Source organism: Streptopelia decaocto (assembly GCF_964273445.1).
Source record: "Streptopelia decaocto genome assembly, chromosome: 14".
Classification (NCBI taxonomy): domain Eukaryota; kingdom Metazoa; phylum Chordata; class Aves; order Columbiformes; family Columbidae; genus Streptopelia; species Streptopelia decaocto.
The window spans coordinates 587,395-601,765 of NC_138669.1; the positions used below are offsets into that span (position 1 = coordinate 587,395).

General features: G+C 51.7%; 1 protein-coding gene across 2 annotated transcripts in view; it reads right to left on the reverse strand.

Moving 5' to 3' along the window:
* Nucleotides 1–14,371, reverse strand: part of PREX1 (phosphatidylinositol-3,4,5-trisphosphate dependent Rac exchange factor 1) — a 125,811-nt gene that overhangs the window by 68,750 nt on the left and 42,690 nt on the right. For both annotated transcript variants that reach the window (XM_082065124.1, XM_082065123.1), the window contains exons 2-3: nt 6,346–6,417; nt 2,106–2,228 (exon numbers count right to left, since the gene is read on the reverse strand). In XM_082065124.1, coding sequence (XP_081921250.1) covers nt 2,106–2,228; nt 6,346–6,417 — 195 coding nt within the window. The remainder of the gene's footprint in view (nt 1–2,105; nt 2,229–6,345; nt 6,418–14,371) is intronic.

Consider the following 14,371-nt stretch of genomic DNA (forward strand, 5'->3'; position numbering starts at 1 on the left):
CCCAGCGCAGTGTCAGCGCTCGGGCTTCCGACTGAGCCCGGAGCGCCCACAGTTCGGGACGCTGTCTATAGACCATGACAAAACCCCTCTGCCAGCGCTCGAGTCGGTGCAATAATGACACACACCGGAGTGCTTTCACCAAGCCTCCTCTCATGCACGAGACCCACAAATATGAGAACTATGCTTTAAATTACCCGGTGTCTGAAGTGTTTAATTTCCTCTCCGGGTGACACGCAGTCCCGGACTCTCCCATCCCTCGGTGAGGAAATTATCAGTTACATAATTACAGATGTTAGCCCAGGAATTCTGAACCTGCAGTTACTCTACCCTGAAGTGCAATTATGGTCAGAGATGTGAACACACAAAAATGGCACCTTCTTACTCAGCAAATCTACTGCATACACAGCTAGACCTGATTTTGGTGACAAAAGCAAGTCTATACTGTCCTAAGTTTGGTTAAAAAATCTTGAACCAATAGTTTATTCTGCAAACACACCAGGCTTGAATCCAGTAAACAGCAGGATGTTAATATTTCTGGTTATTTGGTGCCACTCTGAAACACAGTAGATGATCTGACAGCACTACTCAAAAGCCATTTAATTTTGATACCCTTGCTAACGAATATTAATACATCAGTACAGCACATCTTGTTTTGGGCAATGATTCTAATGGGTATTCAAGGCTTAACTAAGTCCAGCATTATGTTTTCCAGCAGCTGACAGTCAGTCCTCAGATTTGGTGCAATTCTTGGCCATGGTCTCAATACAACACTTTCCGACATTATTTCAATAATTGTCACAGCATAAATGAAAATTAAACACGAGGGGGCTTGGGGGTGTTGGTAAAGCTCTGTGAATAATGAATGGCTGCATAATTGCTGTCCACTCCAACCTGATGAACTGTGAAAGCATGAATTTTGATTATGAAAGCATAATAGGACGTATTTTGATAGGAAGTTGGCCTGTGGCTCAATGCAGTTAATAAGAATTTGAAGAAATGGCTGCTATGTGCATGCTTTCTAATTTTTCTATATCTCAGGAGGGCTGCTCCAAGTGAAAAAATGCACAACTTCAAATCACTACAGATGTAAATTAGGTAACTTTGCATATAAATGAGTGCAGCTTGTAACTAGGTGTATAATAACTGATCTTGCATATACAGTGTGCTCTGTGTACACAGCAGTCAGTGGATGGCACGCATCCATGACTGAAAACCAGGCCAAGTTAAAGACAAAACAAACATCTACCTCAGGAGGAGTTTCACAGTGTAAGGAACAAGTTACAAAGAGAGAAGCAATGGCAGGACCATGAACTGCAACTGCAGCACCCCGAGCACGGTCCGTGCTCCCGGCCCGCAGCGCGGTCACGGGACCGGCGGCACAGCTGGACCCGCGGGCGGCAGCGGGAGCGCAGCGCACGGCCCGCGCAGCCGGGGCACCGAACGCCCGCGCGCTCCCAACAACCCCACCTGGCGCGGTGCATTGTACCACACAACTCCACGCTTTGCATCCGGCGTTCCTGAGCTGGCGTTGTGAGTCCAAAAGCCAGATTTTATGTACTGGTTAGCTACAGAATGCAGGTACGCATTCATGTCATGGCAAAAGGCTGCAAGGTGTAACTTGTGCTGCGTTTCAGCAAGATGAGCCACCTCACACCACCCTCCGTCTACTAAAGGATAAATGTATGCATAGACACTACTGCCCTAAATGAGGTATTGCCCTTTGGTTTGCATTTTGATCTTTGAGGGTTTCAATTCTTTTTTAATTTAAAATGCACACAAAAACTGTTCATTTCCTCAAAACTGTGCTGCTTTTTGAAACACTTGGAATCAAAGTGGACAAATTCTTGGCAATCAAAGGTGATCGGCTGCGTGAGAAAATATGGAAAAAATAATCAATGGGAAAAATGAAGAGTTTCTAAAAATACCTGGTTGTTCAGCCAGTTTGATGTGGTTTCCATTGTTCTAGCCTCATTCACAAGGTTTTTCCCACCCTACCTACGACTTTCCTATGAGACACACATTGTGGTAGTATTGCCACGAGCCCTGGGGATCAGGGCTGGCACAGGAAACTGCGTGTTCAGATAGCGCCAAGTCATTGTACTTACAAACTTCAAGAAAACATTTCCCAGTTCATGCTGAGACTGCGGTTCTGGTTGTAAACAAAACTCCAGGGCAGCCAGGAACTCCTTGTGAACACCAAGAATGTCTTCGATGTTCGAAAATAAGACCTGAAATATAAAGAGAAAACCATCGCTAGCTGTTAATACATCTGAGAGTGTTTTGCTGAAGTCGTAGCACCAAAAGATTGTGGCTCTGGACTTGCTGTGATAGGATCTAAACCATGGACAGGGACTCACAGAATGAATCACCCTGCACTGCCCTCTTCCTGGCCCCACACCAAAATGTTCATTGCTACTGAAGCACCTGCTGTAAATGACAGTTATCCTGCCAGATACCTGCACATGGCGAACCTGAGCAACCTCTTCCAAGTCTAGAGAAGATTCTGTGAGACCAACTAGGTGAATGGAATCACAAGGACCAAACCCACTTTGCAGGAGACAGAAGCAGGACGGAATTTGTCTTTCCTTCTTGTGACACCTCCTCCACCTCCAAAGCGCCTCACCGCAACACGGAGCCTTTCAACCTCATGCAGTGGAATTCATGCACCAGATGCCACACTGGTTCAGCCTGTGACCGGTGACGTGGCAGTGACTTAGAAAAGCAATAATCTGCAAATTAAGTCTAATCATTAAAGACAGGAATGATACTTCAACTCCTGGTTTAAAACCGGTTTCTCTCTGGTTCTGTAGGGCCAGACAAGATCGGGAGTTCAAGGACCCTTCCCCTCCCCACGTACCCAGTGCAATCCGTACCCTCTGCTATTCGAACTCCTGCTGCCAGAGCCTGTGGCACCTCCCTGTCCTTGCCCCCTCACCCCAGACGGCCGAGGTACGGCAGCGTGCTCCACCATCACTGCGCACTGCTGCTCACAGCCCCTTGCTGGCTCTGCATAAACCAGAACATTCCACTACGCTGCATCTGCACCGATGGCTCCGGACCAAACCAAAGGACAGAAAGCTCGCCCCGCTGGATCGCTCCCAGAAGAGTTCCCGTGCAGCGATGGCTCCATCACACGCTGCAACGCTGTGATGACACGGCAGCCTCTGTCTGCACGGCTCTGCCAGAAGCTGTGCCAAACGGGGATTAGCCAGGAGGAGGAAAACATCTGTCGGGGATGAGTTTACCCTTCGGGGCAGTGTTCAGGGGTGTTGTTTGATCCAAGGAATATCTGTGTAATCTAATGAATTCTGCGGTGGTCAGTAGAGCTCTGCTTGCAGCACAATTTGCAGATAAGAAGAGTCACTGGAAATCAAAGCAGCAGAGAGACTGTGACTGCATATGTTTCTATATCTAATATACAGTTGCCATTTATAAGCCTCATGCAAGGACTTATGTCTGGCGGCTTGTGTACACCCTCAGCTTGTACTGCCTTCAATCTACCGTATCAGTGAAATGGCATCAGTGCCCTGCTGCGAATGGAACATAATTTTAACATATCAATCAAGCTATTCCCACACGAGGCAGCAAATAAACCAGACACATTTGTAAGGAGGTTGCTGCAGCCATCAGTCACCGCGGGGCTCGTACAGCCCGCGCCTGGCGCAGGACCCAACGCCGCCTTTCTGGAAGGAGATCGATACAGTGGCCAAAGATCACTGAGATCTCCAGCGCTCAGTGCCAGCAAAAAACCTGCAAAAATAATAGTGGGAGCAATAACTCAAATTATCCTAAAAAGCATTTTCTCCTTTTGCTCAGAGGGGAGCGACTGCCAGAATACCCTGTATTTTCCTCTAGACACGTCTGCTGCATGAAGAAGGAGAGGAAAGACAGGCTGCTCCTTACACAGCTGCCAAACAACGCGCACGGTCTCTGGCAGCGCCCGGCTGCTGCCGGCCAGCGCACAGCGCTGCTGACCGCGACACAGGACAGCACACGGCCCAGCGCACAGCGCCGCTGACCGCAACACAGGACAGCACACGGCCCAGCGCACAGCGCTGCTGACCGCGACACAGGACAGCACACGGCCCAGCGCCCCGCTGACCGCGACACAGGACAGCACACGGCCCAGCGCCCCGCTGACCGCGACACAGGACAGCACACGGCCCAGCGCACAGCGCTGCTGACCACGACACAGGACAGCACACGGCCCAGCGCCCCGCTGACCGCGACACAGGACAGCACACGGCCCAGCGCCCCGCTGACCGCGACACAGGACAGCACACGGCCCAGCGCCCCGCTGACCGTGACACAGGACAGCACACGGCCCAGCGCACAGCGCTGCTGACCGCGACACAGGACAGCACACGGCCCAGCGCCCCGCTGACCGCGACACAGGACAGCACACGGCCCAGCGCACAGCGCTGCTGACCGCGACACAGGACAGCACACGGCCCAGCGCCCCGCTGACCGCGACACGGGACAGCACACGGCCCAGCGCCCCGCTGACCGCGACACAGGACAGCACACGGCCCAGCGCCCCGCTGACCGCGACACAGGACAGCACACGGCCCAGCGCCCCGCTGACCGCAACACAGGACAGCACACGGCCCAGCGCCCCGCTGACCGCGACACAGGACAGCACACGGCCCAGCGCACAGCCCTGCTGACCGCGACACAGGACAGCACACGGCCCAGCGCACAGCGCTGCTGACCGCGACACAGGACAGCACACGGCCCAGCGCACAGCGCTGCTGACCGCGACACAGGACAGCACACGGCCCAGCGCCCCGCTGACCGCGACACAGGACAGCACACGGCCCAGCGCACAGCGCTGCTGACCGCGACACAGGACAGCACACGGCCCAGCGCACAGCGCTGCTGACCGCGACACGGGACAGCACACGGCCCAGCGCCCCGCTGACCGCGACACAGGACAGCACACGGCCCAGCGCCCCGCTGACCGCGACACAGGACAGCACACGGCCCAGCGCACCCTGCGCGTCCTGCCCCCGCCTGCAGGGAGGAGAAACAACGAGCAAAGCATGAACAAATATCTTTCAACTGCCAGACAGATAATGAAATTATTTGGGGAGGAGGAGGAAAGGGGACAGGAGGGGGAGAAAATATCGCTTCTGATCAGGAAAACTGTGCCTTTGTGACTCTTTCACCAGCACCAGGTGTAGGCCCCTTATTACTGAAGAGAAGCTCAGTTACTGAGAGCTGGATACTGCAATAGTAAGTGAGGTCTCACAGTGGCCTCAAAAAGACCCCCCAGGCACTTCAAGAATAGCACAAAAATGAAGTGGTGCCTCCCCAGAGGACTCCGATGAAACTTCAAATACAAATACATTCAAATCAGCAGAGAAAATTCAGAGTCTTCTCCACGGCCTTTACAGGCACCGCGTCCAATTATGTGGCAGCCACAGTTATTATTCATTTTGATGATATATGAATAACGATAGAATAATAACTTTCATCAACATCTGTGGCCGTTCATCACACTAGCAAGGGGCTGGTTAAGAGTATTTCCCATGCAGAGGTCACCTCTTGCACACGAGATCTACTGTCACTAATCACTTGTCTAGTAACAAACTGCACCCGGCCCCGCTGATCATCGGGTTTCACTTGCACATGTGTACAGAGAGGGTTTTGGTTTCACACGCACATGTGTACAATGAGAGTTTTTAAGACAGAATACCGAAGGAAAGTGTTGCTTGTGTTGATAAAAACAACCAATGACAAGTCCTCCTGTGACCACAGGCACTAGAGAAAGAAGCACCTCACCTATGTTCTTTATCTCGTATCGCTTTCCAGTGCAAAATTCATTCAGGAACCTCCTCATGCAAGGGTCTCCCAATACTTAGTCCTCCCACAAGAACCCATATTCCTTCCCACTAGAACACAAAGGAACATTCCTGCCTCCTTCTCAGAAGCTCTATCCGTTTCAGTAGGTGCAAAGTGGTAACTGAATACTGTCGAACAAACGGACAAGGGCTGTGCATGCCTTGCCTCTCCTCTCAAACTCACCGAAATGAAGAGGCCTCTCTGTCCTCTACCCACCACTCCACAAAACTTGCCGAAAGTTCGTATCTCTGACAACACCACACTTTGTCAAATTCTGCTGAAACGGGCTGCTGGGATGCAAAACTGCTGGAAGATGACAGCTACAGAACGGGCTGACAGACTGACAGATCAACTGTCAACACAGGCCCCCGTCCTCAGGGAACCAGTGTAATAATACGCATCAATATGACATGAGGATATTTGACATTCACATCCCTGGATCTATCCTTTCATTACATATCATTTTCCCTACCGAGAAAATGAGGAAGATGGAAGAATTACCTTAACATTCTCCTCTGTTATGTACTTCTCAGCTTTGTCCACAGCATTCTGGCGGATCCGATGGAGAAATGCCTGCGGACATGAAAAAGATTATGTTCAAATGGCTGATACAGTTTGATTTCACTCTTTTGTATCCTCTAGGTTCCCATTAACACAGCTGATGACCTTTAATACTCAGAGAATGCAAACACTCACCAAATCACCGCCCAGCTCCGACTCGGGGTTACACTCAGGGTAACACACGAGACATTTCCTGCAATGCTGTTGGTTTTGCCTGGACATAAATGTCCTCGCTCTGGTGAAACTTCCAGACTTACTTATCTGTTACTACCAACAGAGCACAGTGAGGGCCCGTTTGTTTGTTCTGGGAAGGTTTTCCCTCTCCCTGTTGACTGTGGAGGCAGCATGTCTGATGTGCATCAAGACGTATGTCGGCACGAAGGACTGCAAAGAGCGACAAGAGGCCGTTCCCGCTGCGGGGCCGCGGCGTGTCAGAGCTACCGGCCCCATGGGCCAGTTCAGCAGACTGGGCGAGGGAAACAGAAGTCGCCAGGCAGCACTGGGGACACATCATTCTGTTAGCCATACTTCATTTGGTTAAAACCAGCCAAAAGAGTGCTGGAACTTTTCACCTAGGCTGGGTTTTCCCTTCCCTCAGCTCTGCACAACTTCAGCTTTAACAGGCAAATCAATAAAAAGCTCTGGGCCAGATTCAAATGGACAGTGATCCAAATATCAGCCTTCAAAGCGTAATTCTGGCTACTGGAAGTCAGGACCTACTTGCACTTGCACTTAACATACCCACGACGTATTTGTTCCCGGGCAACGGGTTTAGCAAAGCACACTGCATGGGATTTCCACCTCCACTGACTGGCAGCTCTTGGGCAAAGGGCACTTCTGAGCCGAGAGCGGGGAGTCTTCCCGCCACGGGCACCAGCGCAGAGCTGCAGGGAGGCAGCGGCACCGGCCCCTGCCCCGCTCCCGGGGAGCGGCTTCTGCCCCACGCAAAGCTCGAGCCCCGGGAGTGCTGCGAACAAGGGAAACGGGCCTTTCTTACCCACCTGAGACAGAGAGGGGAAAGGGGGTCACTTCTTTGTATTTGCTGCACAAAGCAGCTTTGTTAGAGCTTGATAATAAAAGGCTTTGAACAGCCGGGCTGCTCTGCGCAATGCCCGTGTCAGCTGACGCACACTCAGCGTTCTCTTTCTCCTTTGCCTCCTGGGACTGGCAGCAGCTGACAGCCCGGTAAGATGCAACGTCCCCGAGCCGAACGCGGAGCCGTGGGCTGGCTGCGCCTCTGCTGTTCGGCTGGAAGACGGTGAACACGTCTCCTGTCTGACCCCCAGCACTAAAAGGGGCACATGTCTGTGTCTGCGTAGCCACAGCTCTGCCGCTTGGCAGCCATTCACAGGGTAGGCACCAATGAGAAAGAGATTAACAAATCCATTTGGAGTTATTAATTAATCTACAAAATTAGCAGCTCCACTGGCGACTAATAGTTACCTGCATATTAGTCCCAGTACAGTAGGTCTAATAATAGAAAGCTGGCACACAGAAGTGCAAATCACATTAGCCGTTACGGGCCAGTCAATAAAAAAGCAGAGCCTGTGTTAATCTAAAAACCAGCTTTTCTGTGACGCTTGTCTGAGAAGATCATTTAATGTGAGCGGGAGAAAGCAGAGAGAGAAATCAAACAGAAAATAAGCAAAGCAGAGAAGCAAGGAGGGAGCGGAAGGACGAGACAGGAGGACAGAGGCAGGCAGCTCGGCAGACAGTTTGTCACATCTCCTGCACCTCTGATTGGTCTTGATGTGCATGAACAGCAGTCTCTGCAGTCATAAGAAAACAAGACAGCCACAAGAGATTCTGGTCCCAGAAATGTAGTATCCACTTTCCAAAACGCAATCCTCCCCAAAATATCAGAACTTAGTGGATGCAGAACTGCTTGGTCCCCAGTCCTCAATATCTTCTCAGGTGCAAACAGAATCCTTTGCAGCACGGTCATTCAAATTAAAAAGCACGATGAACCCAAGCTATTAAACAGCAGCTCATGGAGAATGTTGCATGCCCCGTTCACACGACACCACCGCTTTCCTTCCAAACTGCTTTTAGCCTGGAAAAAACAGCCTCTGCTCCAACCTCTTCACAACTCACGTATGAACTACAAGAGTCTAGTCCTTGGTACTTTCCATGAGGAGCTTTCAGGGGCCTCTCAGTATAACCCCCTCGTCTGCAACACTTCCACCTCTGCACAAACGGATTCACTGTTGCCAAGGCGCTGCGGGAGCGGAGGGCTCCGCTCTCTGGGGAGCTCTGGAGACAACGTTCGCGGGGCTCGGGGACTCCGAGCGTCGCTCTCAGGACACAGCAGGATGATCATGATCCCCCTGCACCGCGGCCAAAGCAGAACTGTGCTGTGCTGTTTGCTACCTGCACGCACCACCAGGGATTCAGGGAAGGAACACTGAAACAACAGCCACATCGCGGGTCCAGAAACAGGGCACAGCACAACGCGGGCAAAACACGGAAAAAACAGGCTGACACATTTTCATTCTCCTGATAAAGGTCTGTGAAGGTCTCATCTTTCATGCCTACGTGCTGATCACTAGGAAAGCAGCCCACAGAGGATTTGTTTTTGTTCAAAATTCTGCTGCTGCATCAACATCACATATTTGTGCACTGTGACTCGCTGCCCCAGAGCCCTGCAGCTTCAGAGCCCTGCAGCTCCAGAGCCCTGCAGCTCCAGAGCCCCGCAGCTCTAGAGACCCGCAGCTCCAGAGCCCTGCAGCTCCAGAGCCCTGCAGCTCCCCAGCCCCGCAGCTCCAGAGCCCTGCAGCTCCAGAGCCCCGCAGCGCCCCAGCCCTGCAGCGCCCCAGCCCTGCAGCTCCAGAGCCCTGCAGCTCCCCAGCCCCGCAGCTCTAGAGCCCTGCAGCTCCCCAGCCCCGCAGCTCCAGAGCCCTGCAGCTCCAGAGCCCCGCAGCGCCCCAGCCCTGCAGCTCCCGAGGCTGCTGCTCCTGTCACGCACAAACACCCTTTAGAGTTCGTCTCAGGGCAGCTGCCCTGCGGGATCCAAGCAAACCTCTGACAAATCCAAGTGAGCAGAGCGAAGTGCTTCCTTTCTGCACCATGCCATGTTGGGTAAGTTCTTTCCAATAAATACTAACACAAACACACTGCGAATTGAGAATATTAGGTATAAAAGTTCATTTCAGTAAATAATACTTTTTAAAGACCTCTTTTTCATGAAGATGTTTTGTTCTTCAGTTCACTATCCTTCCAACGACTGTTGCAACAAAACCTTGTTGCCATGAAGGGTCTTTGCTGCAGCTTTGAGCCACGGAAGCATGAAGCGGGCTCTAAGGAAAGAACCTGCTAATCGTGAGCTCTTCGCATGTGAAACAGGCTGAAGCAACTGGGATTTCTCTCAAACGCTTCTCAAATGGCCCCTGTTGAACTTTGACTTGTAGCTTTAACTTCATTAAGCAAAATTAGCATTTACCATCTTCTGTATAGTGTATGTGCCATGGCGAACAGCAGGGACGAGGCAGCGATGGTTCCTCGTGCCCATGGCTCAGGCACATACTTCCTCAAACGTTCAGAAATAGCAAGAGATTTCTGCTCAGGCAGCAAGGCAGGCAAACGGCATCACCCGGGGAAACGAAAGGGAGAACAGAAACACGAGCAGCGTGAGGCGACCGGCTACCGCAGCCACGAGCACTTCTGAGAGCACAGCCTGCGGAACCCGCTCTCTGAACAGCTGGCTGCAGTTCCGCGGGGCTCTTCAGAAACAAGGGAGACAGCTCCGCTGCGCTCGGAGTGATCGGGACTGACTCAGAACAACTAGTACTGCCAGTGCTAAAACGCATCCATCGCTTTACACTTGTGCAGTCAGTTCTTTACGGCTTCTTGCAAGTGCAGACATTCTGATTCTGAGAACACGTGTTCACAGTGAAAAATGACGAGGTGACGTGGACAATGAATTTCATCATTTGACCATCTACCGCATAGGGGCTGCGCACTCATCTGTCTCTGGCAATCCAGAGTAAAACCTGTCATAGCGATCTGAACAAGAACTTGCAAGCGCACGTGTTCATTCTCAGCTGAAGAAGCCTTGCCGCTCACTGCGGCCGTCAGACCGGCCTCTGCCTCCAGCGCCCTGCAAGCAACAGACCAAAATGCCACTGACCTTAGCAGAGCAGCCTCACAGTCCTGCGGGAACACAGCTCCGCTGAAACAGCCTGATGACTTAAAATGAGTGTTTGCTAAGTTTGTGTTTTAAGAGCAGGTGCATCCTTGCCCATGTTACTCAATTGTTAGCTCTCAACCTTGTCATCCTGCCCGTGTTCTTTTGCTTTCTATCAGATATGCAGTTTATAAGCTAAAGCTCTACACAAATGACAGGAAACATAAATATCCTGTATCCTACATGTGAACTGCAGTTCTCACCTGCACTGAAGTCCGAAAGACAATGCAATAAGTAACCTCAATGTAACAGTGACCGCACAGGGCTGTTTGTCCTGGAGATGGCTGCATGGTACGGACAGACGAGTTCATCACTGTGGAGATCCAGACGACTGGTGTCCAAACAGCTCTCACGGTCCTGGACAAAACCCAGCACACACGCGTAGGATGCGGGGCCTGATTCGGGTTTTTCAGCTGTGAAATCTCAGGTAGAACACTGGAAACCAGCAGCAACCCTGACGTCGCTGGCATTACACACGTAAAGTGGAGCAACACTGAAGCAACTCTACTACTTTTAACAGTATAGTATTGTACCCCTTAAACCGTAAACTGGCAACCCCATATTCACTCGTTGCTCAATTACTGGCTGCTGTATCAAGATTGCCATAAAAACACATTTTAAATGACCAGTGTCAGGTACAGAAAGAAAGAACACAAGTGTCAGGTGGGTCCATCACAGTGCAATTCCTGCACAGGGTATTTCACCTGCGAGGAACATTTTTCTCCAGATGCTCTTAAAACAATAAAGAGCCACAGCTGTGCAGGAGCAACTCTGCAAGAAGTCGCTCAGATCTACGGCCACATTAATTCACCAGCAAACAGCTGAACAGGGACTCGCCTGGTAGGCAGAGGTGTTGAGTAAGAGGAAATAGCACCAGAAATATCTTTTATTGCCCTAATTTCAGGCTTCCTGTGTATCAAATTGGCTTGAAAGCCTCAAAGCGTATTGGTACATATGTATTTTTTGATCTATCCCCTGAAGAGGAACTGAACTACCAGCTAACCAAGATGATTTTAAAAAAATAAGTCACGTACACTGCAGAACACCAAATACAATCTGTGCGAGGAGCCGGGCAGCCCGAGCTGCCACTGACCAGCAGGAGGTCAGAGACTCCACTGAACAGCTCTGGGAACGACACCTCTTCTCTTTTCCAAAGGTCACAGCCTGTGCAACAGGCCATGTTAGACAGGAATGAGCTGCTTACACTGATAGCCCGTGCACTATGGCTCTGACCTCACTGTATCTGAATGGGAAGATGGAGAGCCCTGTCTGCAGAACCACTGCTCCCGCAGCCCTGGGACAAGGCCCCCCCTGCTCCCCCACCCACCATGGAGAGCCCTGTCTGCAGAACCACTGCTCCCGCAGCCCTGGGACAAGGCCCCCCCTGCTCCCCCGCCCACCATGGAGAGCCCTGTCTGCAGAACCACTGCTCCCGCAGCCCTGGGACAAGGCCCTCCCTGCTCCCCCGCCCACCATGGAGAGCCCTGTCTGCAGAACCACTGCTCCCGCAGCCCTGGGACAAGGCCCTCCCTGCTCCCCCGCCCACCATGGAGAGCCCTGTCTGCAGAACCACTGCTCCCGCAGCCCTGGGACAAGGCCCCCCCTGCTCCCCCGCCCACCAGCCCAGCCCACCCTCCAGCCCCGAGGAGCTGTTGTCATCCAGAACAACCACCACTGCACCACCAGAGCAGGGACTGGGGACACAGTCGCCTCTTCCCACAGACGCTGTGTGAGCACGAGCACACAAGGCAGACTTCACCTTGGGTGCAGCTGCAAAGGCCGTCACACAACAAACGCAGGTGTATCACAGCAGAGAGGTCTTTCTATCTGAAACATGCTTTCAATGGGTGTTTTCTTAATTGTATAGTTGTATAAGCAATAAATACATCTACACATATTGCAAAACCTCCACTGATACTAACAATTTAATAATCAGTAACTAAGCACTGATCATGGCAATTTGAAACCCGCTCCCCACTTCTTAGTCTGACGTACGGTGATCTGATAAACACCAACTGAACTATGGAGAAGCATCCAGAAACTCAGCTGTTTACCATTGTGTAAGTGTGTGTATGAATAAAATTCTGGAGTAAGTTAACTGGTTTATTTCTTTATATACTACATAAGATAAATAGCCACTACTTATGTAACCTATATGCCTGACTTATTTCCAAAAATCAAGTTGATTTGTCCTTAACCAATCCTGCACTGTAAGGCTCATGCAGTTATGACCACGCTTGGCTTACTCATCTTACCTCTGCCTTGCCACTGAGCGTTGTACTGTCTATAACGTCAACGTTAATGAAAAACAGTCGCAAAATACTGGCACTGCATAGCACTGGGATTTTCAGCGGTGCTTGAGGGACTCAGACATTCCAGTCGCTTTTCATTGACTTGGGTTCTCTCGACACGGGTTCACCACAAAATGGCTTCTGTCAACAAATCGCCGTGGGCAGGACCCACCTCCTGTCCCGGCACCACGCGAAGGCCGCCGCGTCCCGCAGCGACCAGGCCCCGGGCACGGGACGCAGGGCAGGCCCCGTCAGGGACACACCGCCGCATCCTGGCAGCGACCAGGCCCCGGGCACGGGACGCAGGGCAGGCTCCGTCAGGGACACACCGCCGCGTCCCGCAGCGACCAGTCCCCGGGCACGGGACGCAGGGCAGGCCCCGTCAGGGACACACCGCTGCACCCCGGGAGCCCCGGGTAAGAGGAGAGGCTGAACCACCCTCTGCAAACGCCTTTCTCTGGCACCATGAGGGAGCCCGCGTGAGGAGTTCGACCAGACCACCCTCCTGGCCTGCAGCGGCTCCTCAGCATCTGCACACATGCAGCTCCAGACAATGAGCGCCACTGAACCGTTTCTAAGAGCGAACCAGGGGCTGTGTCTCAGCAGGGACACTATGAACGCAGCAGTGTTGCACGCTGACACACACAGAACTAACATGCACAGACATTCCCAGCGCGACAGCATTCTGCGTCTCATCACAAGTGAATTCCTCTAGCAGCACTCCTCAGCAAAGCTCCCAAACGGTATTGCCAGCGTACTGACGTTTACACTGGAATTCTGCAACAACAGAAGGTCAGACCAGATTCATTCATGCGTTGACTGATGAAGGGAGGTGAAACCAAAGGGAAGTGAGAGTGACAGAAGTTGCAGCGTTTCTCACTCCACAGAGATCCTTTTCTTACGGGGGGCAGCTTTCATTTGAATTACAAAACCCTTCCAGTCAAGTGGAAGAGGGGCTGGGCTGCAGAGGGGCCCGTGGTCTCGGCTGTCCCACCGCCCTGACCTCTGCCGTCCCCCCTCCAGCATCTGCATCCTCGGGCAGGTCAGAACAGCCCGTTTCTTACAGGGCCCAACAAAAGCTACATTTTTCACCTTTGAAACCCTGCAGGACTCATTTCTACTTATTTCTTCATATCTCACATACTTTGTCTGTCCTGACACCTTTTCATGCTCTCCCTCCTATCCAACACCTTGAATATTCTCATTGTTGTAGATTAAAAACACCAGCAAAACTCTTCTGCTTCACAGACCCACAGCTTAAATGTGCCCTTCTGTGAGTATCCAGCCCTGTATGACTCCAGCCCATTTTTAATATCAACAGAAGGTGTTTGGGTTTTCAAAGGAGCTTAGGAAAGTTATGTGCCTAATTCTCTCAAGCCTTTGGAACACTGCCCTTCATTGGCCTCTTGTGTCTTTCTCCTCTTCTAAAACCAAAACGTGCGGGTGTGCAAATGCAGAGAACTTCACCAATGTGTGTGTGAGGGGACCCACC